General features: G+C 35.6%; 1 protein-coding gene across 3 annotated transcripts in view; it reads left to right on the forward strand.

Annotated features, from left to right (window-relative positions):
- The window catches only part of AKAP6 (A-kinase anchoring protein 6), a 271,062-nt gene extending 250,523 nt beyond the window's left edge, over nt 1-20,539 (forward strand). Inside the window, exons 14-15 of one of the 3 annotated variants that reach the window (XM_090141307.1) lie at nt 11,446-14,918; nt 19,990-20,539. In XM_090141307.1, coding sequence (XP_089997433.1) covers nt 11,446-14,877 — 3,432 coding nt within the window. In that variant the 3' untranslated portion in view covers nt 14,878-14,918; nt 19,990-20,539. The remainder of the gene's footprint in view (nt 1-11,445; nt 14,919-19,989) is intronic. The other 2 variants (XM_090141308.1, XM_090141309.1) reach the window with 2 other exon arrangements.
- The last annotated feature ends 3,860 nt before the right edge of the window (nt 20,540-24,399 follow it).

Below are 24,399 nucleotides of genomic sequence, written 5' to 3' on the forward strand. Positions count from 1 at the left end.
AAACTGGAAATCTGATGTTTCCAGTACATGCAGGTACTGAAAGGATGTTCATGCGCTGTTTAAATGCCAAAAATAACTAATTGCAAATGAAATAGAACAGAACACAAAATTGTAGGGGTTGAAAAGGATGTTAAGAGATTGTTGAGTCCGGCTTCCCTGCTACAGCAGGTTCCCTGCAATTGGCTGCACAGTAAAGCATCCCGATGGATCTTGAGTATCTCCATAGGAGACTCCACAACCTCTCTGGGTAACCTGTTCAGGTGCTTCATCAATCTTATTCTTATAGCTCTTCTACGTACTTGTATGGAACTTCTTATGTTCAAGTTGTAGGCCATTGCTCTTTGTCCTATCACTGCACACCACTGAGGAGAGCCTGGCCTCCTATTTGCCTCCCACCTCCCTTTAGATGCTTATAAATATTTTTCAGATTCCCTCTGTTGTCTTTTCCCCAGGCTGAACAGACCCGTGTTACTCAACCTTTCTTCATATGGGAGTTGCTCCAGGCCCTTTATCTAATGTTTTTCACCCTCTGCTGGACTGCTAGGAGATCCCTATCTTTTTTGAACTGGGGAACCTGGAACTGGACACAGTATTCCAGATGTGGCCTCACCAGAGTGGAGTAGAGAGGGAGGATCGCTTTCCTTCACCTGCTCTTATTCATGCATCCCAGGAAAGTAGGAAACAATGGCTAGTATTATTATTTTCAGTGATAGATGTCACACTTTAAAGAAAGAAATTCTGATTTAGACAACTAAGAATAGGGCCATGTATATAAAAGTGCTGAGCTTTGAAGTGCATTCTGTTCTGATTACAGGATGACATCAGTCTTTTTTATTCCTATGCCTAATATCTGTGTATCATGAGATGGTGACTTATTTAAAAGATTACAGTTAGAAGAAATACAAGTCTCAAAGTAGTGATTATTGAATTAATTTAGTGACTTGTTGTACCGCATCTCTAGTGACCACAGTTCTACAAGGAACGGTACATGACTGTGATTGAAGCTGATTTTCTGATATCTTCAAGAGTTCTCAAGCAAAATAATTTCTAGAAAGAACAGAAGAAGCCTCATTTGGTAACAAGTTATATAGCCTTTATCTCAGTCCTCAAAAAAAAAAAAAAAAAAAAAGTCTATAATGGCTAGAATCACCCAATACTGAACATATATTTGCAGGGTCTTTATTATGTATTGGAATAATCAGTGTTTCATTGTTCATTACTATAGGATGCTATAGGAGCTGTATCAGCTGAAAGCAGAAAGGAATACTATATATGTGTGTGTGTGTGTGCATGTATTTAAGTGAGAAGAAATAAACAAGGTACATTTCCTCTTAATACAAGAGGAAAAGGGTACACAATGAAATAATGAAGTAGAAGATCTAAAACAATCTAAAAAGAATACTGTTTTCATGCAGTGTTAGTAAAACTTTGAAACTTATTCCTGCATGATGTTGTGGATAAGAAAATTCAATGAGTTCATTAAATAACTAGGCAAATTAATGGAGAAATCCATTAATGTTTTCTATCTCCAACTCTGAAAGTCTGACTTCTCAAATTTTGCATGACACCATTCTGTTACTTTTTTTTTTTAAATTTTCCATAAACATCCACTACTGATCACTGCAAGAGATAGACTAAGCTGAGTGGATGTTGACCTCACCAAAATGATAGATGCTATCTGAAAGCATGTGAGTTTTGAGACCTACCTACGCAATATTTTTGTATGTAGAAAATCAGTTTTAAGCAATGCCTAGAGGGTTTTCATTGTATTTGTTTGTTTCTTTTTGTTTCTTTTTTCCTTCATTGTTTCAAAAGACTATGATACAGTCATTTGGGTAGGCTGCTTTCACCAAAAGAAACTTTGAAAAATGCATCCACTTAACAGTTTTTCAAGATATCTAGTAAAACATACAGAAAATGTAAGTCATACATCTCTTTAATAGTTAAATATGAACATTCATGAATCTGAAGTAATACAGTATACATTAAATCATATCATGTAAATCATTAGCAATGATGATCTGAATTTTTTATTTCCTCTAACATGTAAGACATTTGTGTCATTGCTGTAGCTCTAATCCATATTCAGGCCTTCATGTTTGGTGTGCAGTAATATGTAAATTACCTACCCAGCTGCATTAAGCAGTGTTTGTTTATTCAATTTCTTTTGGCATAGCTTATAACTGAATTTCTGCCAAAGATGTGGCTGCTTCAGGGAACGCTGTTTGAGTAGAAGGAAGTTTTGAAAGGAAACACACATCATAAGTCTTTACTGTGTGAAACAGTGAAATCAAAACAAACTTTCTGTTCATAAAAATGTGGTTTAATATAAAATAATTTGTGCTTGTAAAATACAATGAGCAAACTGAATCTTTTTAGAATGCTCTGTTTACATCGTCTTTGTAAACAAGAATACAATACTGAAAGGGTGGTGAATTTTTGCATTTGTGGAAAGGGTGACTAAAACTGGTGGGATGTGAAAATGGAAAGTTTAAGAGAAATTATTTTAAAATGGCATATTAATGTCCCCTAACACATAGCGTTTAAATGCATCTAAATTTAGAGAGTAGTGAAGTTTAAGTGTTAAAAAAAATTGCATTAATGATGCATAGAGCTATCTACTTATGCTGGCAGCCCTTTCATTCTTCCAGTCTGACACTTCCTTTTTTATCCAGCCAGCTAATTTCCCCTCTTTTGTGAGGAGTAACTGTTTTCACACTAGTGCTTACCCAGCAAGCCTCCTCATTGTTTCATGGTTAATTATCTTCTTGAGCTTCACCTTCTCGAGAGAAGGGAGAAAGACTAGGCCTCCCCACAGCTTTAATGAAAGCTAGGTTTTAGAGATGCACTGTGTGAATAAATGCAGCTTCTGATCTAGCAACATAATAAATGAGTTCCTAAACTTTATGGAGTCACAGCTCATCCTGCAAGTTTACTGAACAAAGCAGGGGGATGCTTCATTTTTAAAATACTCTTTTTTTGTTGTTTTAGAAGGGAGAAGTAATATTACTTCAGTTTGAAACAAAACACTTTAAAGCCGAATGCTAACGTTTATTCTAATAACATTAGTACTTACAGCTCTGAGCCCCTCAGTTATTACATCACTTTGCAAACATTTACTGCTCGTTGGACTTTGTCACTCACCACCACTGAAAATAAGATATGTAGGTAGATTTAAACCTTCAGTTTGTGTTCTAATTTGAGTCCAAATCTAAACTGCACAGTGTTTTAAATAAGCCCTCCTGCAATACAGTCCAGTGTCATTTTGTACTTAGCCAAACTAAAGCAGACAACTACAAATGTCACCCTAACAAGAAATACTTGTCCTTTACTTTGTCTTCTTCTAAGTGAATTTCTATAATGTGTGCATGTATTAAATAATTTCTCCAGTGACCAAAACGAACTGTACATTTAACACTGGTACTTCACATATTGCACAGAATTCATTCAGCATCTAAGATGAGACTGAAATTGCCAATATTTTTTTTTTTCTGGCCAGCTCCAGGGCTATGTTGGCATCTGTTATGACAGAGACAACCATAAATAACAGGCACTTACCAGTGATGGAGACAAAAAAAAAAAGTCTGGAAGTTTGAGAGTGAGTGAGATGATCTTACTGAAAAAGCTCTGCCTAAGGACTTCTTGCACCTGGAGATAAGGCTCCGGTTTCTATTCTGCAACATTTGAAAAGCAGCACTTTCTAGATATGCACTGTGTAATGTCAGAGAGCTGTATTGGTGGTGTAATCTCAGGGTGCTTACCACTATCATTTGGATTCATTGTCAGAACTCTCCACCACTTACTGACAATAGTGATGTTTAACTTAATTCCTGGAAATCCATAGGTAGGCAGACTGTGGAACTACTTGTAAGGTGCAGTAATCTGAAAGCCTCTGACTTTAAAATGCTTATTGACTCCTCTCTAGTCAATATCACAAATTTATGGGTTGTGGATCAATGACATTGAAAATGTCTGATCAGAGATAAGAAAGAAATGCTGATGACAATTTACATGTGAGGAAAAAATGAGTCAGTAGTCTTTGATGTGAATTAGGCTAAATTTGATAGTCTCTTAACTACTTTGTGAGAAGGAGAAACTGATGATAGACCCAGATATCCTTCATGCAGTTCTGCTGTTTATAAGTAATAGATCAAATCTTCCTTTCTTGTATATGGGAAGACGGGGAGCAGAGGGGCAGTGCTGGCCTCTGCTCTCTGGTAACAGCTGCAGGACACAAGGGAATGGCATGGAACTGTGTCAGGGGAGGGTCAGGATTAATATCAGGAATAGGTTTCACACCAGAGGATGGATGGGTTCTGGAACAGGCTCCTCTGGACACTGATCGTTGCATTGAGCTGCCAGAATTCAAGGAGAGTCTGAACAGTACTCTTAGACATATGGTCTGATTCTTGGCGGTCCTGTGTGGAGCCAGGAGATAGACTCAATCTATCTGAGTCTTTTCAGGATAGTCTATGATTCTAAGATTTTATTTGGAAATTCAAGTCTTTCTTTTCCAGCTTTTACTGAGAAAACCTTCTTTCTAGGTTTCTCCTAAGGCTAAGCTCTCAAGAGCTACTGTCCTATCTTTTTGAACTTTATATCTATCTGTTTCTACAGTGATTCTCACTTTTTAGTGTTTTCTCACAGTTATTTCTGTTCAAACAAAGCTCTTAAACTTTGTGATTTCAGATGCCCATGACAAATGAGAGAAGACTGTTGCATCTCACCTAGTCCTTTCACACTGTCCACAGAGTTGTTCTGCTTTAACTGAGAGTACACCTTTAAAGGAGTACGAAGTCCAATGTAAAATATATTAAACTGAAACCATACATAACTAGTACAAAGACAAAACAATAGTGATTTTGTTATGCCAGTGCAATTATGCAAGAGCATCCAAATGCAGAGGACAACTGATTTGCCATGAGAAAGGGCATAGCGATGAAAAATTGTGATGAAATTCTGCAGTTTAGACAACAAGTAGTTTTAAGCCTGTTTAAGCATGATCAGTTCCACAGATTTCCAGTTTCTGGTAGTGTTGTGTTTTTTACTTTGTTTTTTGTCTTAACCATAAAGAGTAATCCTTGACTGGATCGAAGTCTGAGACTTAGCCCGAATGAGCTCCCTGCAACTTGCATGGGCATGTATCTGAGGTAGAGTGCCAGGATTTGGTCTTTACTGAACTAGGTATACATGGCAACATTTTGGTTTTGGGTCAACCTAGGAGTTTTTTCTAAGAGTTTCATTAAGGGCTTGTGTTGGATTCTTGCACAAAGAAAATAATATATTCCCTTGAAGTAGAAGTGAGACCAAAACGACATTCAAGGTCAAAAAAATCCTGTCATGTAACCTCTTGACAGATGAAAAGAAAACTACAAAGCAGCAAAAACAAGAGTCTGTAAAATATGCCATGCAGTCAGGCTTTCTCATGACAAAAATGTGAAAACAGCTCATGAACACAACTTGGAATATAGGTCTGGGATTGTAAACCTATTTGGATGACAATATTATTCAACATAAAAGTATTATAGGTGTTGTGCTCTCTACTAACAGTTAAAGGGCTTCTTCAGCAAATGAGAACCAGAGATGTTAAAAAGCCACATGAGGATTCAGTGGCAAAAAAGGAAGCCACTGCTTCCACAGAGGCTGAAAAATAAGTACTGTGTTGAATCCCCGCTTTTGCCTTGGTCTGTGATAGAAGTAAGTTCCTATAGGCCTTCTGCTGGCATGGCTCACCTGCTGCTCTAGCTTTTCTCTTCTAGTGAGTTGTAGAGGGAATAGAGCCTTTCACTTCTTTTAGCCATCTGGTGCTGTGGGGAGCTTATCGAGAAACTCAAAGTTTGATCACAGGACTTGTGCAGGCATAACTGACCTCAAATATTACTTTATATGCTCACAAAGCATTGGAAGAGGAACAGAATGTCTAGAGAATGGCTAGTTTCTTTGACACAGAAGTGTGCATGTTGCACTCCTAAAAATCTGTACAGCTGTCTGAAATATGGCTTGTGTTTGACATTGCTGTTGCCACTGTTTAAATGCCCCACACACCACCTCACTGTGCTTGCATCCACTGTTTGGTCTCTGCAAATGCTCTACAAGCACTGACGAATGTCAAAGGGTGCCATTTTTTTCAAATGGTAGAATTCAGTTCTGCACTTCTGCTTCATGTGTACTTCCATGTCATGCAGCATTTTTTGAGAGTATCCTCTGCTGCCATTACAGAAAATTATCAATATTAAAAACTGGATATAAGGAGACAATCCTCTAATCTTTTACTTCTGAGCATTGTATCCCCATGTCAACATGAAGGCAGGCAACTTCTCAGTGATGTAACCTGTGTAGTTCCCATGTGACCCAGGCTGTGTTGAGACCCATACAAGTGGCATTTGTGACTTTAGAAAGCAGAAGTGAAGCCAGTGTCCTTCCTATGCTACAGGCATACAGTGCATACAGCCACTCCTGTAGGACACTGGCAATGCCTGTGGGCACCGAACAAAAAGGTCAAGTTCTGCAAGAAAGGTAACAATTGTAAAATGAAGACAGAAAAAGTGAAAACCACAGTTCCAGATTCTTATTTTCTCTCCAAATAAACACTTCTTTTTATTGTAATTATAACGAGTATGTCTTTTAATAATTGTTTTTTTTTCCCAGTGATCTATAATAAAGCATAATGCTTCTATATATTTTGAGACCATATTTTAATGTGCAGGCTACTTCAGTATTATGCACATTGAATTTTATGCATTTGCTTATACATATTAAAATATTGGTGTTGGGAAATAGGGATTTTTTTTATTGGCTATAATATAGAGAACCTCATTTAGAAAATGAAGCAGAGGTGAAGTGGGTCCTGTACATATGACTGTTTCTTGCAGCAGAAGTACTTGGCGTGCTTGCATTTTTGAAAAGACAAAATCATGTTTGTCTTCCTTGAATGTGCATGCATTCCTGGAGGTGGGGGATGGTTTTCTTTCTTTCTCTCTCTTTTTCCTCTGGCTCTAAAGCATAGCTGATAATTTGGATAATTTGTCCACAGCAACTGAAGGATATGTTTTAGGGAGGGAGGAACAGAATTTGTATTTATTATTGTAAAAGCTTTTTTTTTTTTTTTCATGTTAATTCTTTTTAAAAAACATAATGGTATGTAGGGGTTACATTACAGGCCTGTTCTACCAACACAAAGTATCTGTACTGGAGTAGCACATGCAAATGAGCCTGAAACAGAGAATCATTGTTTCATAAAATTTGCTGCAGAAAAGCAAAACTATCTGTATTTCAAAAAGGAAAAAATAGAAAAAAAAATATTTTTAAGACTTCTTCTTAAAGAGCACTGTGGTTGAGGAAATATCCATATATGACAATTTCGTTTCCTGCCTTTAGCATTTTCAGCAGATTAACTGTTTAACCATTAGACACCAATGCTGCAAATATTGATGTGCACACTTTGTGCATATGAGATTTCCCACTGAAATGGGATTACTATCCAAAGCAAAGTAGTTCAGGGCTCACACTGGAAAGAACCAGACTCTTTAAAGCAGCACTTTCAAATACAGTTGAATTAATTCAATCTTTCACTCTTCTGAGTCTGTAATTTAATTTGTTCTTGTTTAAAATATGCTGCATATATTTCATAAGACAGTAAATGCTTTCTGAATGTTGTGTACCTAGTGATACTATAAAAATGGAAATACACTTTATAGTGTGTTTCTTTTTGTTGGTATTGAATAGCAGTTTTTTACTTGATCAAAACTTCTTACCTTCTCTAAACTCTGAACCATGTGGTCATTGAGGCTGACTGCAGAGTTAGCTGTTTAGTGCCTTTAATTTGATAACATATATAAAGATAGTCATTGTTTGAAAGATGATAAATGCACACATATCTACCTGTTGAAATTTGTGATGACCACCTGGAGACCAAGTTCCACCAAAGGTACAATAACTGTTTGGCAAAATGAACTTTCTTTGGATACCAGCAGGTGTAACTGATTGCACTAAATTTCCCAGAATTTGAAAAATTGCTAGGAGGCTTGTGCATGTGTATTTACACACACACATCTACACATATATATTACAATCATGCTAACTCTAATCCTTTAGCATCCTACCTATGCACTGAGCAGGCTGATAAGAAGACATCTGACATGATGGAAATTGGCCTCAGATAGTCTTAGTTTTCAACTTGCTATTGCTGTCAGCACAAACATAGGCTGGTATGACACCACTTTTAATTCTTCAAACCAGTGCTTTATTCAAAAATCTGCCTGGTGCTGCTCTCTCCAACAACTACTGCATCTCTAATTTCTCCTTCTTGTTTGGTGAGCTTGCTAAATACTGTAAAAAAGAAAGGAAAATACATATCCTTGCTAAAAATGTTTGTGACTCTAGCTGAGTGGTCTATTTCAGAAAAAGTTAAAAACTAGGCTGTACTTGGAAAGGGCTGATAACCACTATAGTCATACTAATAGATCTCAGGGCAGATTATGCTTATAAGAAGGGTAGGAACTTACTAATATCAATTCAGACAGTTTCTTGGACAAAGAAAAATTTGCTGGTAAAATGACCATATCTTCATAAGAGCCTTTGGTAGCTATGACAATAAGGAAAAAAAAGTAAAATTTCCTGCCATTATATCTGTCTGTACAATTTCTGAGTATACAGCAGCACTCAGAAAAGCATGTGCATTTGAAGAATGAAAAATAGGCTTTGAAGTAAGGACTACTCAGTGAAGATGAATGGGGTGAGGTCACAATTCCACATGTTTTATTGTTTTAGTCCATCTGACCTGCAGAACAAACAAGGCAGCTAAGTGCTGATTTACAGGGGGAAGGTTATCTTCCTGACCAATGAGGACCAAATGTTTTGTTTTGAGAAACACGATCAGATTCTATGGAACATAAAATCCTTGGAACCTGCTGCTGATTTCCTGCCTTTGGGAGTTCTTTTTGTAGCTGACAGAAGCGTAAAACAGTAAAACTATGCAGTTCAGGAAGCTTTTCACAGCAATATCTTCCTAATGCTAGGTGAGACAGAGTCATAAAATACTACAGAGAAAATGAATAACTTTAGCTGATTTTGTGTTTAATCTAACAAGTTTTCAAACTAATTTAATTATTGATCTCTTGCACCATATTTTTAGTTGTAGATTGGTAAAAGGATGTTCCTCTCCTTAGCAACAAGTGGGACATGGTCCAACTAGGTACCGACCAGGAGTCATTATGAAAACATGGCCAACTGGCAAATCCCAGCATGGACTGCTCAACTCAGTGTAAAGCACTGCTTTTATTAGCATTAGTTGTCTAGGAAATGAGTGTTTTCATGGGAGTTTAAAATTTGAGCTACCCCCAGCCAATACATCATGGAAAAAAGACTAGCAAATTTATTTCATAAAAGTTTTGAGATATATTGATCTGTAAAGGGCCTCCAACATTTTATATGACAAACTTCTAAATCCACCAAATCTCCAAATCTCCAGGGATAGAAAAAATTGTTGGCACCCAATGTTCTGCCCGGGATTATTTATGATATCTTAACACAGCTGCACTGCATGGAGATCTGCCTTACAGCTAAGCCCAGTGGAGCATGAGGACTCAGATTTGTCTTACATGGATATTGTATCATTTTATCAAATATATTGATCACTGTATCACTGCTGAATGCTACTCTACCTGTTTTGGACAAAATCATTCTTCCTTATGTCATTTAAGTGTTTTAGCCAATGGTTTGCTGTGATAGGATACCCTTGTGTCTTCCACACTGAAGAGGGATTTGGGCTTATCTGTGCTTCTTGCCAGTAAAATGTGTTGAACACTGCACTGTGGGATAAAATTCCCATCATCCTTCTGTGACCCAAGTGTTTTATTGTTTTATGCAAAATGAAATAGCATAAGGAGGTTTATCTTGATAACATTTAAAAGTGAAAATTTCTGAGAGAATCGTAACCTGGTCTCTTATGCCCAGTCTGACAAATTCTCACCCTCTCAAAATCAGCGCCATAACTGTTGAGCTGTTGAAGAATATCTCATGATTTGTCATGGTAGGGATGAGTGGACTTGAGTTCCTATTTCACATAGAGAGCTCACAGTTGAGAATATGTCCCTTTCTATGCACAATTAGCCTGAGGAGAGACTTTATGAATTTAAGTCAGCAACCAAGATGCTCACATCTGCACTTTATTTGACTACAGCAACACTGAATCTGCTTGTATTTCAGCAACTTTCTAAGTTTGTTGGTATTTAGATTGTTGTTCGGTGTGCAATCAGTACTGTAATTTGCAAAACAAAACTTGCTCCAAGAAAGCTCAAGAAGTATTGTTGAAAGGTTTTTTTGGAAAAAGTGCTTATTTTTCTGGACGCAGTAATCATTGTCTAGCTGCTAAGATGATTTAATCTGAAGTAAAAATTTACATTAGTAATCAGTCCTATTTTAAGACTTTCTGTTTAAGCCAAGTCTTCCCTCAAATGGCCCCACTAAGTAGAAAAATTAAGTGAAATTAATTTGAGCTCAGAAAACAAGCCCCAAAATCAGGAATCATTTCTGTTCTACTGTGAGGATTTTAAGGTGCATTGGTTCTTTAGCTTTTTGACACATGATATTTGAGTTAGAAAAGTTGTCAAGGTATTTTTTTGTCCCTCAGGTGTTTCTAGAAGTAACAGTATTTGAGACTACACATTCTGAGCTCATAATAGCCATTATTACTGGAAAGCTACAAAGTCTTCAAAAAATCAAACTGAGTTTAGTTATTTATTAGCCCTTTCCCAGAGAACACCATCAGCACAGACAATATTTGAAATTCATGTAGTACTTGTTTAGGCTGATTCATTGTTCTTACAGCTGTATGTATTACCATTCATTAGCCTTACTTACTGGTCATTAGTGCTACCTTTACTATCAAGTAAAGAATAAACAGCAATTCTAACAAAAATTCATCAATTCTAGTGATATCCATTGCACTACATCAGTTGTTTTAAGGTTGTCTACACAAAAACTTGTTATAAACATTATTTAAAAATCTAATGATAAAACTTGTATATCTTTGTTAAGCAAGCGAAAAGATTTTCTCATATATCCAACACAAAGACCTACAAGTATGTTTTTACTAACTTCTGTGTGATTATGCAGAATGGTTAGTTTGCTATGTCTAAAGTGACTACAGTTAATCTCAGTTAAAGAAAAGTCAAATTTCTGTATGGTGTTTTAGCAGAAAATAAGAAAAAAAAAATAAGAAAAATGAGAAATCATGCAGAGTAAGAAGAGATGCAGAATTTAATAGGTTTCATTTTAATTGATCATTTAAATTGTACACAATACATAATAAAGTTAAAAACCTGTTAATTATCATTGTTCTAAAAATGCTCTTTACTCCCATTAATTTACTTCTATGATTTCAGTGGAAGAACTTTTAAAATAGAGATGTACGTAGTTTTCATCTCTGATTTTTTTTTTTAACAGGAGTCTCTGAACTTTATTGATCCAAGTTTGATGGATCTAAATGGTCCAAGTGAAGATGCACTAGAATGGGATGAAACTGATATTAGTAACAAGCTGATCAGTGTTAATGAAGATTTAAGTGATCCTGATCAGGAACTCAAAAAAGATGATCTAAGCCAGAAATCTACTTCAGGAGAATGTGGCAACAATGATGTGAATGAAGATGAAAGTATCAGTGATCGTGGAAGTCCTCTTTATTGTTCCAGTGTTACTTCTCCTCCAAATCCTCACATCTATCAGGTCTATAGTCTTCATAATATTGAATTATCAGAAAAAAAACACATGCCTTTCTTGAAAAAAACATCAAAACTCTCCAGTGTAACACAGTCTAACATTTTAAACAAAAGTCTTAGTAAAGACTCTTCGTTTTCATCTACCAAATCCTTGCCGGATCTAATAGGGGGAACGATGTTGGCAAAACCATATAACTATATGTACCAGAGTGGGAACATAAGCAGGCATTCCGAGAGTGAAAGTGGAATAGTGAGTGAATGTGATACAGAAACTACAAATAATTCAGAAATTTTTTTACTAAATGATATTGAAAGCACTCAGAGCAATCCTGAAATTGGGCATGCAGGAACTCAAATGGATGACATAATTGATGTAATAAAACAAAAAATGAAGCAAGATGAAGAAGACCATGCTAGTCTCTCAGATGATTTCCAGTTGGCACCATCTGGAGGTTGTGGAAATGAAATTGACAGGGACTTGGACAACATTACCACATGTAAAACTGTTTGTTTAGAAGAATTGCAAGGACAAAAAGATGTGTTTACATTTTATGATTACTCATATCTTCAAGGCTCCAAATTCAAATTGCCAGTGATAATGAAACAGTCGCAAACTGAAAAGACACAAACAGAGGGTGCTTTGTTTCATGGTTTTTGTTTTGATAAAATACCTGGTAAATCTGAACATAAGCCTGGAGAGTCACAACCAGATGAGTTTATTCATGACCATAACCTGGCAAATATCCCTGGAGGATCAGATCCCAATTCCTCTAAGTCTGTGGAAACAGTAAGAAAACTAATTGCTACAGAAAATACAAGACAGGCTTCTGCTTTATCTCATAGTTCTTCATTAGAATCTCTGTCTGTAGTAGGTGATTTATTCAGCTCAGGTATTTTTAAAAGTGGAGATGGTCTTCAACGAAGCACCTCTTTGGAGAGCTGGCTGACTTCCTACAAAAGCAATGAAGATCTTTTTAGTCATCATGGCTCAGGAGACATTAGTGCAAGCAGTGATTCTGTTGGAGAGCTCAGCAAAAGGACATTAGATCTTTTGAATCGTTTAGAGAACATCCAGAGTCCATTAGAACAAAAGATAAAGCGCAGTATCTCTGATATAACACTACAAAATAGTTCTCAAAAAATGTCTTTTACTGGACAGCTGTCTGTAGATATTGCTTCCTCAGTAAATGAAGACTCAGCAGCTTCTCTCACAGAGCTTAGCAGCAGTGAGGATCTTTCTCTCTGTTCTGAAGACATAGTACTGCACAGAAATAAAATACCGGATTCAAATGCATCATTTAGAAAACATCTTAATAGATCTGTAGCTGATGAGAGCGATGTCAATGTTAGCATGATTGTTAATGTGTCCTGCACTTCTGCTTGCACTGATGATGAAGATGACAGTGATTTGCTTTCGAGTTCCACCCTTACCTTAACTGAGGAAGAGCTAGGTATCAAAGATGAAGATGATGACTCCAGTATAGCAACTGATGAGGATATTTATGAAGAATGCAATTTAATTTCAGGACTTGATTATATAAAAAATGAACTCCAAACTTGGATGAGACCAAAATTTTCTTTGACAAGAGAGAAGAGGAAAAGTAACCTCAGTGATGAAATTCAGCACAGTAAAGTTAGTAATGAGACATCAAAAGCCACAGATACACTGAACATTGAAGCACTTTTGAATGGTTCGGTGCAGAAAATAACAGAAAATAATGGCAATAGTAAGAATGTATCACGTAATCGTGAAAAAGGGACAAAGGGTCATCTGATGAAAGATATTTCTCAGGTTGTGAAGGATCAACTTGTGGATGATATGGAGAATGGCAATGTCGAAAATACTCTTGGCAGTCATAAGGGAGATCTTGTTAGAACATCAGCATCTCCCAAAACTCATGCATCACTTGGTGTAAAAGAAGCTGAAAATGAATTTTGTGTCTGTGAAGCATTTACAGACAGTTCAGATGATTCACATATGGATGGAAAGGAGACTGTTCTGTTGTCAGTTGGATCCAGAAACGCTCCAAAAGAATGTCAAAGTCATCTTCGGTCTGATTATCATTGCATTGCTTTCTCTCCTGCTAAAAAGCCTTGTCTTGAATCTTCCTCAGAAACAAGCTCTGTAGACACACAAGCTGCTTCTTTTCAAACATCCTTAGCTGATGATCAACAAAACAAAATAAGCATCGCTGAAAAATCTACTGATTGCTGTGCAGTCTTGAAATCTAGTAAGGCAGAATGTGATTCCTCAGCCAATGGACCTGATTTATGCTGTAACTGTGACTCTGCTGCTTTTGATAAAAGAAACATGGAAGATGGCTCAGTACACAACTTTGTGAAGGAGATAATAGACATGGCATCAACAGCTTTGAAAAGTAAGTCACAGCCTGAATGTGAGTCATCTGCTCCAGCTTCATTAACACAGATCAAGGAAAAAGTCTTGGAACACTCTCACAGACCCATTCAGCTAAGAAAAGGGGACTTCTATTCTTATCTTTCACTTTCTTCTCATGATAGTGACTGTGGAGAAGTAATCAAATACATAGAGGAAAAGAGCAGTACTCCTGTGCCACTGGACTTTACAGATGAGAGAGATAATATTGAATGCTTTTTTGAAGCATGCCCTGAAGATGAACGTGTTGAGCAGCAGCAATCCATTTGTAATGGTACTCTTGAAGCAAGAGCTGAGCAGCAGCAGCAGCCTATTTGTAAAGTTATTTCTGAAACATCTCCAAAGTCACCAGATGAATTGACTCTGGCATCATTAGGAAAAGTTAAAACTTCATTAGAAGATAGTAATTTATCTTTTCTATGTGATGATGACAATATAAATGCCTCCAATCCTAACAAAGAAAGTGCATCAAACAATGTGAAAAATGCTGTGGATGATCTGTTGATTTCAGACTGGCAAACGGAAGGTTTGGAAAAGAATTTTCCAGAGCTCAGCAGTACAAAGAGTAGTATAGGAAAATCACCTGGAACTGAAGAGCCCAATGGATGTGTTGCTGCTTCTGAAGAGGCTTCAGCTATAGAGTTTCATTTAAAGCATGACCATTCACAGAACGAGGAGGTTTTACACCAGAACACTAAAACTCTTACTTGTGAAGAAAATCTCTTGAATCTTCGTAAAGAAAGACGTTTTAATATGCGCAGATAGAATGTAACTCTCTTCAGGCATATACATTATCCTAAAAACAGGTATGTACTCTATGAAATACAATTTTGTTTATTTACATTTTTTTCTTTATTTTTTTCTTTTTTCTTTTATTTTTAAATTTTTTTGTACTATGAAAAGAGGTGGATAACCATCCAGGGCTTCTACTTTATGGTAGTATTATTTTATTTGTTTTGATTACACTATAATTCTGATTTACATGCCACTGGTCAAAAAATGCAGTGAACAATAGCTGCTTCTTGCCCTTTGGCTTTTCACTGACTGGACCTGCTCTCTTCTGGAATACTTCAAATCTGCTATCTTGCAGAACTTGGGAATCCTTCAAAATTAAAATTTCTATATCAGCCTACTCCTCCCTTATCAGTGGAGCCATGAAAACAAATAGCAGCTCTACTCATTGATTCCTTTCTCCACAGACAGGTGACCTCATGAGTTTGATGAGGTTATGCACTTAATGAATGTGAGCTGGTTTTACAAGGATTTTGAGTGACCAGTGAACTGGAGCTCTATAATATTTACAGACAGTCCATGAGGTATGTCTTAACAGACTAGAAATTAAATAGAGAGATAATAAGTCATCTCTTGGTGTCACCGTACCATGACTTACATTCATTAAGCCATTACTAGCCATTATAGATTAGACCAAAGTTGAGATTACAGAAGTAAGAAATCTTTGCAACATCAATGAAAAGTGTAATGTGAAGGTGATGTAGAATAAAGGCTCAAACACCAAAGCAAATGAAATGTGATAGCCACAAAGCAGTGCTGAAAGCTTCAGTTCTATTTTGTGGTAATTGTATTGAACCATATGTAGTTCCTATCTGGAGTTCTGACCTCACATTGTTGAATGTCTAACAATTAGCTGCACATAGAAGATCTACAAAGCAACTTCTGGAACAGATCCTGTCATGTAGAACTGTTGCTTTGAGTCTCACTAGCAGTTTAATGAGCCAAAAGCCAGCACAGCTTTACAATGATGTCACTAGTTTTTGGAAACACCAATCCAGTTGGCCAGAACCAGCATGGCAACTCCAAATGCCACTCCAATTCCAAATGCTTCTGCTTATGAGAAACTGTAGTAAGGGGATTTCTAGTAAGTAACCAAGTTAAACACTAGGTTGCCCAGGCTAGTTCTAAAATCTCCATCTTTGGAGATTTTCAAAATTCACATGGACATATCCTTGAATGATCTACCTTTGCAGATATGCTTGCTTTGAGAAGGAGATTAGACAAGATGACATTCAAGTTTCCCTTCTTACCTAGGTTATTCTAAGAATCCATTTTTCTTTCCCTTAGGAGAGAAGGTTGTTATTCATCACTGCTTATGAAATCCACCAGTACACACCATTGCAACATGCATAGCTATGGCAGAGGTTCAGAGCCTATTTATATAAAATAGATTGCTTTACTAATGTTGAATATTTAACTTCAGAATTTCCTGATTTTGCTATATTGTATTATTGTGCCTTGGAGTTTTCTTTTGCACATGTTAACTTTTTATCCACTTTTCACATATTCACATATGTATAAAGATGTCTAGGAAAATCTTTAGTTTATGGCAGCAAAATGTACACTTTGCCATGATCTCTTTCAAACACAAATCTATTTTAATAATACTTTACCTTGGAACTGTTGTGGCAAAGAGGATATTTCTTGAAGGGCTTTGAAATGAGTTTTCCTGACCTGTAGATTGCCAGTAGGTTAATACTTGGACACACACAAACAACTGGAGAAGCAACAGATATCAACTGGGATTTACAAAACTGATAGATGATACTATATATTCTAGGGTGACATTCAAAAGATTATACGTCCACAGAGGCCACTATCTGGAAACTGAGATGAAGACAAAAGCATGAGGTTGATAAGTGACTATTATGTAAACATAAACTTTTCCTAAATTACTTCTTTACAAAGTTTCTTTTTTTTTTCCACTCATTTTATAACACTGAGGAAGAATATTTAGTATAGTGAGTGTGATTTTCTTCTTCTTTCACTGACAAAGACAATAACGTAACTTCCTTCATTAGTACTTTTCCTCTGAGGATCTCAAAATACTGCATAAATTTTTTCTCACTCTTAAGAGCTTCATAGTTACTTATGTGATAAGACTAGGATATGACAGAGTGCACTTAACAAGACATCAGGACTATAACTGGGCATAGGGGATGGACATTTTAATACATGCCCTGCGGTGCAATAGAATGCAGAGACTGTGTACAAAATTTTCATAGAGTTATGTTAAAACTATAGCATTTAACTTAACATGCATTTAATTTTTGCCTGGGGGTTAAAAAATTTTAAGGTAACAAAGCCTTTCACATGACATCCCACTTTTTAAATTTAAGATACATTGTTTCTTAGCAGACATATATAACCTAGCTTCCATGGAAATTATGTACTGTATTATTCCCAGCAATAAAGCCATAGGATACATGTAGCATGTCTCAGGCACATCAAAAAAGGAAAATATGAACTGCTAGATTTGGTTTCACTGAAGTCTGAGCTCCCTTCCCCCCTTCACAAGCTCAGTACTTTAACTTCATCTCTCATGCTATGGGAAATGAATTACAGAAGCAATCTATCCTAATTTGTTAACTTATTCAAATAACAGTTATTATACTTAACTATGCTAAAGATTATCTTTTTGGTGGCAGATTGTTTATTTTTTGATGAGGCTAATTACTGATTTTCCAAAGGTAATTTACATTTATTACTAATACATCTTTTAAAATGTGACAGATAAATGTTGTTCCCATAAGTGTATTATGAAAAAAGTTTCTATTTAAAAACACATTATTTAATTTGAAAGATAAATGGCAAACACCATTATTTTTCCTGTAGCACCTGTGCTGTAAGCTCATTTAAATGTGTAATTCCATGTGTAGCTGCAATACTTAGAGAAAAATAATCTATAGTATATGTGTACCTTTAAAGCATACTAAGAATTTGAAGCTGAAAGAGGCCTAGTTTCAAGTATAGTTTGATTTTATACTGCTTCAGTATTTGCAGTGGATGTACAGGAGAATAAAATAGTGAAGAGTTGCATACACTTCTGCCAAGTGTTTGTAACAATCCTGTTGTTTATCAGCATACTACAAAAAATGCTCATCATGTTAAAATAGTAGCAGTTCTGAAAGCAGACTCAGAAATGTCTATCAGCACCAACTCATCTTCTATATTAGCCAACATTAGAACTCTTTAATAGAGGTACTCATAAAACTATGCATACAGGATGGCTTGTAAGAACTGTCCTTCTGTACATGAGAGATCCTACAGTGTTCTGCTGACAGTGTGACCCATGACTCACAAAAGGATTGGGAATTCTTAGTCATATATTCAATATGCATAAAAATTATTACATTGAGGAGGTTTATGTGATGTGCCTGACATCTTTTCTAGAAAATACGGTATACTTCTGCGTGTTATTTGTTAGTGCTTACAAGTAAGTCAGAAAAGCTATTTCTTTCCTTCTGTACAGAATCCATAGTTTAAGCAGAAGTTTTAAGTTAATTTAGAAAAAAAACGTTTTATCTGGGCTTAAAAAAAAAGAATTGTTTTTATCTAACAGAGCCAGAAGGTTAGCCAGAATATCCTGCCGCTTGCTATACTCAGAAAGAAACCCAGGAGAGAGGGCAGGCTCTATGGCTGATGCTCAGGACTGGTCCCAGAAGGCCCGACTGTTATTTCCTGCTCAGAAATAGATGTTTTTGTATGACTTTTCCTTCCCCGTCTCAGTTTCTTTAGCCACAAAATAATGAGAATAATAATTGGTGGAACCTGTGAAACACAGTTCATTTGCTGAAAAGTGTTTTGAGATCCACAGATAAAATATGATAGAGAAACGCAAAGTATTGTTAGTGAATTAGTCATTGCAGGAGAGAAATAATATAGAAATTTACACAATAGCTAGTATGCAGTAATCTACTTTTTCAAAATGGAACTACAAAAGTAATCTAAATTTATCTTTATTTAATTTTTGTAGGGGAGTGGATAGAAGAATGTTTCTTTATAGAATTTAAAATGGTCTGACTTTTTATCCCCTCACAATAGCTGACTTCTTTAAAAAAAATGGAATGGAATAAACAGATAATCTTATACTATTTGTGTGTTACATATTTTTTGAAAAACCTGACATAATCCATCAGTGAGACTTTTCTTACTATAGATATATGAAACTCCTACCAAAGTTGTAGAAACATTTTGATAAAATCTTCCCCTTTACTCACATTAATTCTTCCCTAATTTCTAAACAAACTATTGAGCTTTTCACTCTTTCATGTAAGTATATTCCTTCTACAGATAGAGGGGAGCTCAGTTACAGCAAATAAGATCAAAGGAGAAGGTAACTGGATAGATGCAGATACTTCTGCTTAGTTCAGAAGGCACATCATGCATGTCTAGCGTGCCTCCTAGGAAATGCCTACAAGATGTACTTTGCACTAAGCTTTGAGCTGTATTCTGACAGTTATTTTTTCATAATCCTTATCATAAGTCTGTGCTCTTTGATGAATAGTTTAACCCTAAACTCTAAGTTGGATAATTCCATAATATGAAAATTTAACTCATTGCTTGTACTAGAAGTGTCTAAGTAGCTATTTACAATTTACAAATTCAGTGATGACAATGACAGTTTTGTTCATGGACCCCTTTTGTGACAATCTTTTCCTGTTCTCCACTGAAATCTCATAGTGTATGACTACATAATTATTAAAGTAAGTGACAGGTGCATCTTTTTGGTGTTTGGCTTTAAAAAATTCCTATGTTTTCATTGATTGGTGTGCCTATGAGTGTGCTGAAGGTAAGTTTGCAGGTAAGGATGAAGACAGGATCCAGAGAAAGGTCGGATTTCATGACATTTCCTGTTTCTTTAGTCTTTACAGAAATCAATGAGTTTTCTACATCAAAACAATTTTTACACTACCTTGTACCTCAGGCTGTTAAAAGTCATTGTTTGCCAACTGTATGCTTCTGCATTAAAGGCTCTGGCATGTGGTTGTTTAATGGTTCTCTATGGTTGTTCTGGAAGAGCTATGTTTTGCAAATAAAACTGCATTTTCTGTAACCTACTATTACTTTTTTGTTTCCTTTTAGAAACTTGGCTGCAATTCAGGTGCAGGTTCATCCTGTAAACCCTGGGATGACCTCCAATTCCATTGTATCACTGCCTTTCATTACATTGACTCCCAAGATACATTTTCTTTCCAAATGTGATTTGTCCATGTTGGCTTTGTGATCAGATTGCATATGCTAGTCCTATTTCAGTGATCAGTTCGTGTGGTAGCAAAGCCATTTGCTTTCATATGGATTCCTCTCCCAAGCTACCTCTAATGACCTGCCCTTCCTAAATTGAATGCTCCTGTACTACTTATCACTGTTTCTGTTCTTTAAAGTTTTGAAGTTCCACAGGATTTATGATCAATCTGATTCATCTTTTTCAGTACCGTACCTGGCAGTACTCCTATATTTTGTGTATCAAATTTAATATTTATGTGTATAATGCATAAACTTACTGAAGCTATTTTACATTTAATTTGACAATTTTGTTGGATTGCAGCAAAAGGAAATCATTTGTCCTCCTGATTCAATGCATCTAAAAAATAAACAATTAAAATAAATAAATGCCATTTTATTTATTTAATTTTAAAATTTAATCTATGCAACACTTCAAGAAACAACTACATGGTGTTGTATATTAGGAACTGTTGACATTCTACTGAATTAAGTACAATATTTTGGTTTTTTATGCTTCTTGAGGTGGTAATGAGTAAAAAAAAAGTTTTTAAAAAATGTGTGCCTTGCTGTATTTCTTATACCATTTATTAAAAAGCTGCTTTCACAGTAAAATTATGTTGATTTGGAAGGAGGAAATAGCAAGGTTAAGTTGTGTGAATAATTTCTGTATATATGTATAACCAAGTGCAAACATTGATGTATAATGACAGTATAAAATGCTTTCGTGTTTGTGATGTCCAGTGATGTGGAAAATATAAGCCTTAAAACCATTAGATTGCATGGTAATTAGAATTGGCATAATAAACATAGTTTATTGGGGAAATAAAAAAGCAGAACTGGTGATGTGTTTTACCTGCGTTCTAAGAACAGAATGCTGCATCGAAATACAGAGAAATACCTTTCTGTTTGAAAAGACTTCATAGAGAGAAGCAGTTCCATAGCTGGTGAAGATTTGTGTTGACTGGCTCAGAAGGAAAGATCCTTTTCTTAAAGATTTGGCAGGCCTCCCAAGTCAAACAAGGAGAGACAAACAATCAATACATTAAGCTAACGTACTGCCAACAGCAGTTAAAAGTGGTCAAGCACACTTTGATATCAGACATTTTCCTTTTTCATTTTTTTTTATCATTGTAATATTGCGTTATAGAATTTTCTCTGACTCTTAAAATTTCTTTCATTTGCATAATTATATTGAATAAGCTTTATATATATTCATATGGACACTTATACAGTTTGCTCTTTCAATGACTTAGGTTGTACAATTTAAAGATTTTTATCTTGTGCTGGCTGACTAAATCAAGCCAGATCTACCTCTGCAAACATTGCTTTCATCTCCTAAAATCATCTTTTGCCATTTTTTTCCATTTATATAAGTTTTTTTTGTTGTTATTTTGTGGGTTTTTTGTTGTTTTTGTTTTTCTTTTGTTTTTTTGTTTTTACAAAAAGCTTTAGCATTCTTCTTCTTTTAAAAAAATGTTTGACAAGCTGAGCTTGTAGCTTAAAGGCACTACAACAACCAACTGATATGTTCATATAACACTGAAGTAACAGGTGAGTAAAGAAAATTTCATATTTTTCAAATTATTAATACCTTCCTACAACTGCAAGAGACAAGTCATCTATCTCTCAGTTTAAATTTCTGCTATATAGCCTTGATGTTGGTAGGGCAGCAGAAACAACTCCCAGCTTACAGAAGAGCATTAATAAGAAGGAATTTTTAACAGAACTCTTGTAAAGTTTTCTGCTCTAGCGTGTCTTTTAACACGTTTAAATCTGTTAGGTTAGACTTATATTTACCTAAAGTACATAGCTGTGTAGCTAAAGACCTCAGTAATATATTTTAACTATTTCTTAAATTATATAGAAAGTAATTAAGAATATAACTCCTAAGTTTAGTAAAATATTTACTGTGTCAATTATTTTAATCTAAGATTTATTTCAAAAATTATTTGTGAAACAGTCTTGACGTGGGAAGTTAAGTTTGGAATCATTCATTTTTCTCCCTATCATTTTCTGGTTTGTGCTGTATGTTTTTTAAACTTAATCTGTAGTGAGACCTTACACTATGATGACATAAAAACTAATATGTCTGAGGCTTTTCAGATCTGTCGCCTCAGCCAACAGACTATACAGAAATCTGTCAATTACTTGTGTCTTTCTATTAGACCATTTGCCACAAATTCCCTTTTTTACCTAGGGAAAAATAGTAGTACTTGTCATATCAAAAAGCCACATATTCATCATATAATACCTGGAATATTATATGACTACAGCTCAAATTTCTGTGATTCCATGCTGAGAACTTCTGAACATTTAAATTTAACTAATATTCCCAGGTCTAAATTATTTGGTCTCATTAGGAAAAGTCTTCATTTTTTTGAGCCTGACACAAGAGCCATCATTACCAACTGTTCTTTTTCTGGCATGGTTATGTTGTTATGTTTTACCTTTTTTTTTTTTTTTTTTTTTTCCTCCCTTACTCTTCTTCTCAGGATATATTGGGTTCTGATGTTAATAAAAATTGATTTCTAAATGAAATCTCTGACATATACTCTACAGGATTTGTTTTTGTCTTAGCATAAGTCAAATGCTTATGACCAAATTGTGCATTGAACTTTCAAGAAGTTCTGGTGCTAATGGCCTTAAGAAAACTAGTGATATAGTGTAAAATTAATGTAGGTTTACCAATATAACCTCTAAGGTCAGCTTCTTGTTACCTTCTGGTGAAATTCTCTTGTGCTGTTGAAGCATCCACAAGCTTTCTGCAGCATTTATCCCCATCCAGAGCTCCACAGGCTGCTTTTTATTCCACACACTCCTTGGCTTATGCTTGAACAACATCTGCAATGTGTGAGGAGACCATTTGGCAGATCCTGATGCATGGGTCTCCCTTTCCAGTTTGCTTCACATTCCTTCCGCAGAGAGCGAGAGATCTGCAGCTCCAAACAAAGGGAACTCACGCTAATGCTAGTGGTAAAACCTGTGCTTGAGACTTTGATTTAGGAGGTGTTTTGTAGTCACTGTAGTTTTATGTTTGGATAGCCTCGTGAACCACATACCCAATCTCTTTCCCACTTAATAGTTTGCCTTTTTCCAAAGGTAAGTAATAGCCTTTCTATGAAACAGTGCCTCTGTATGCCTAGAGGTGGCACCTCTAAAGCTTTAGGTTTGTTTGTGTTTTTCATTGTGTACTTGTGTACACACAAGCATACAAACACATGCACACCAGCAAAGTTGTGTAAGTTTGTTTCACAATAAGCTCAGAATGTTCAGATGATCAGTCCCTGTCAGTTAGATGATATGTTAGTTCTCATCTGTCATCCTTCAGAATGGTGAAGGGATGCCATAATTCCAGTTCCCGTGCCTTGTATTTTAGAATTTCATTATAATTCTCCTGTGTTGAGCAGAACATTTTTTGACAAAAATGTACTCCATAGAAGTGGTTTTTTTTTATTATTATCATTTTATTTTATTGAGGACATCAAGAACAATGTTGCAAAGGTTTCTGTGCTGCAAAGCAGAATAAATGGTTTATTAATGTTTAGGACAGACCATACACAAGCTTGGCTCAAGATTAACTGGGATGTCAAGTTCTTACCCGATCAATCTCCTTCACTGGCAAGTTTCTACAAACTTATTCCTAATGATACCATCAATTGGAGAGGGATTTTGGCCAGCAAATGACATCTGATCTATTGCTTTCAGTTCTGTGCTTCTAACTTTCTAGACTTGCAGTCTTTTATACCTATTTTATCAACCCAAGTTGCTTACATTTTTCATGTGACTTCTGTTTGCTCAGTAAATGCATTCTCACCCCTGATTTCAGAAAGGTTTTTAAATGCTAGATCATAAATGAACTTCGCATCATTTAGGATTGAGCTCTATATGAATTCTAAGTGCTTCAGTGCTTTAAAAATGTATTTTCCAATCAACAGCAAGTAGTATTGCTTTATTTCTGGAGTGTGGAGAAGTAAGCTAATATTGGAGTTAGAATTTTGTAGGTCAGTAATTTCAATGCATAACTATTACTGTGATAATGTAGTTATTGATAAACTAATTAAGAATACAAGAAGTACAGAATTTCATCATACTTAAAATGAGATGTTATGGCACAGAAAAGAACAGAGAAGGAAATGACTTTGTCTTGTATTGATCTCATGTCTCTGTGACATTCTAGGATTGTGAATGGAAATTAAAATAATATTTTGAAAAGATTTTTCTCTTCCTTGTAATTACTATGAGGATGTTTTAAATGCAGCAAGAATTCAG

Source organism: Phasianus colchicus, chromosome 5, assembly GCF_987193195.1.
Source record: "Phasianus colchicus chromosome 5, bPhaCol1.hap1.1, whole genome shotgun sequence".
Lineage (NCBI taxonomy): Eukaryota > Metazoa > Chordata > Aves > Galliformes > Phasianidae > Phasianus > Phasianus colchicus.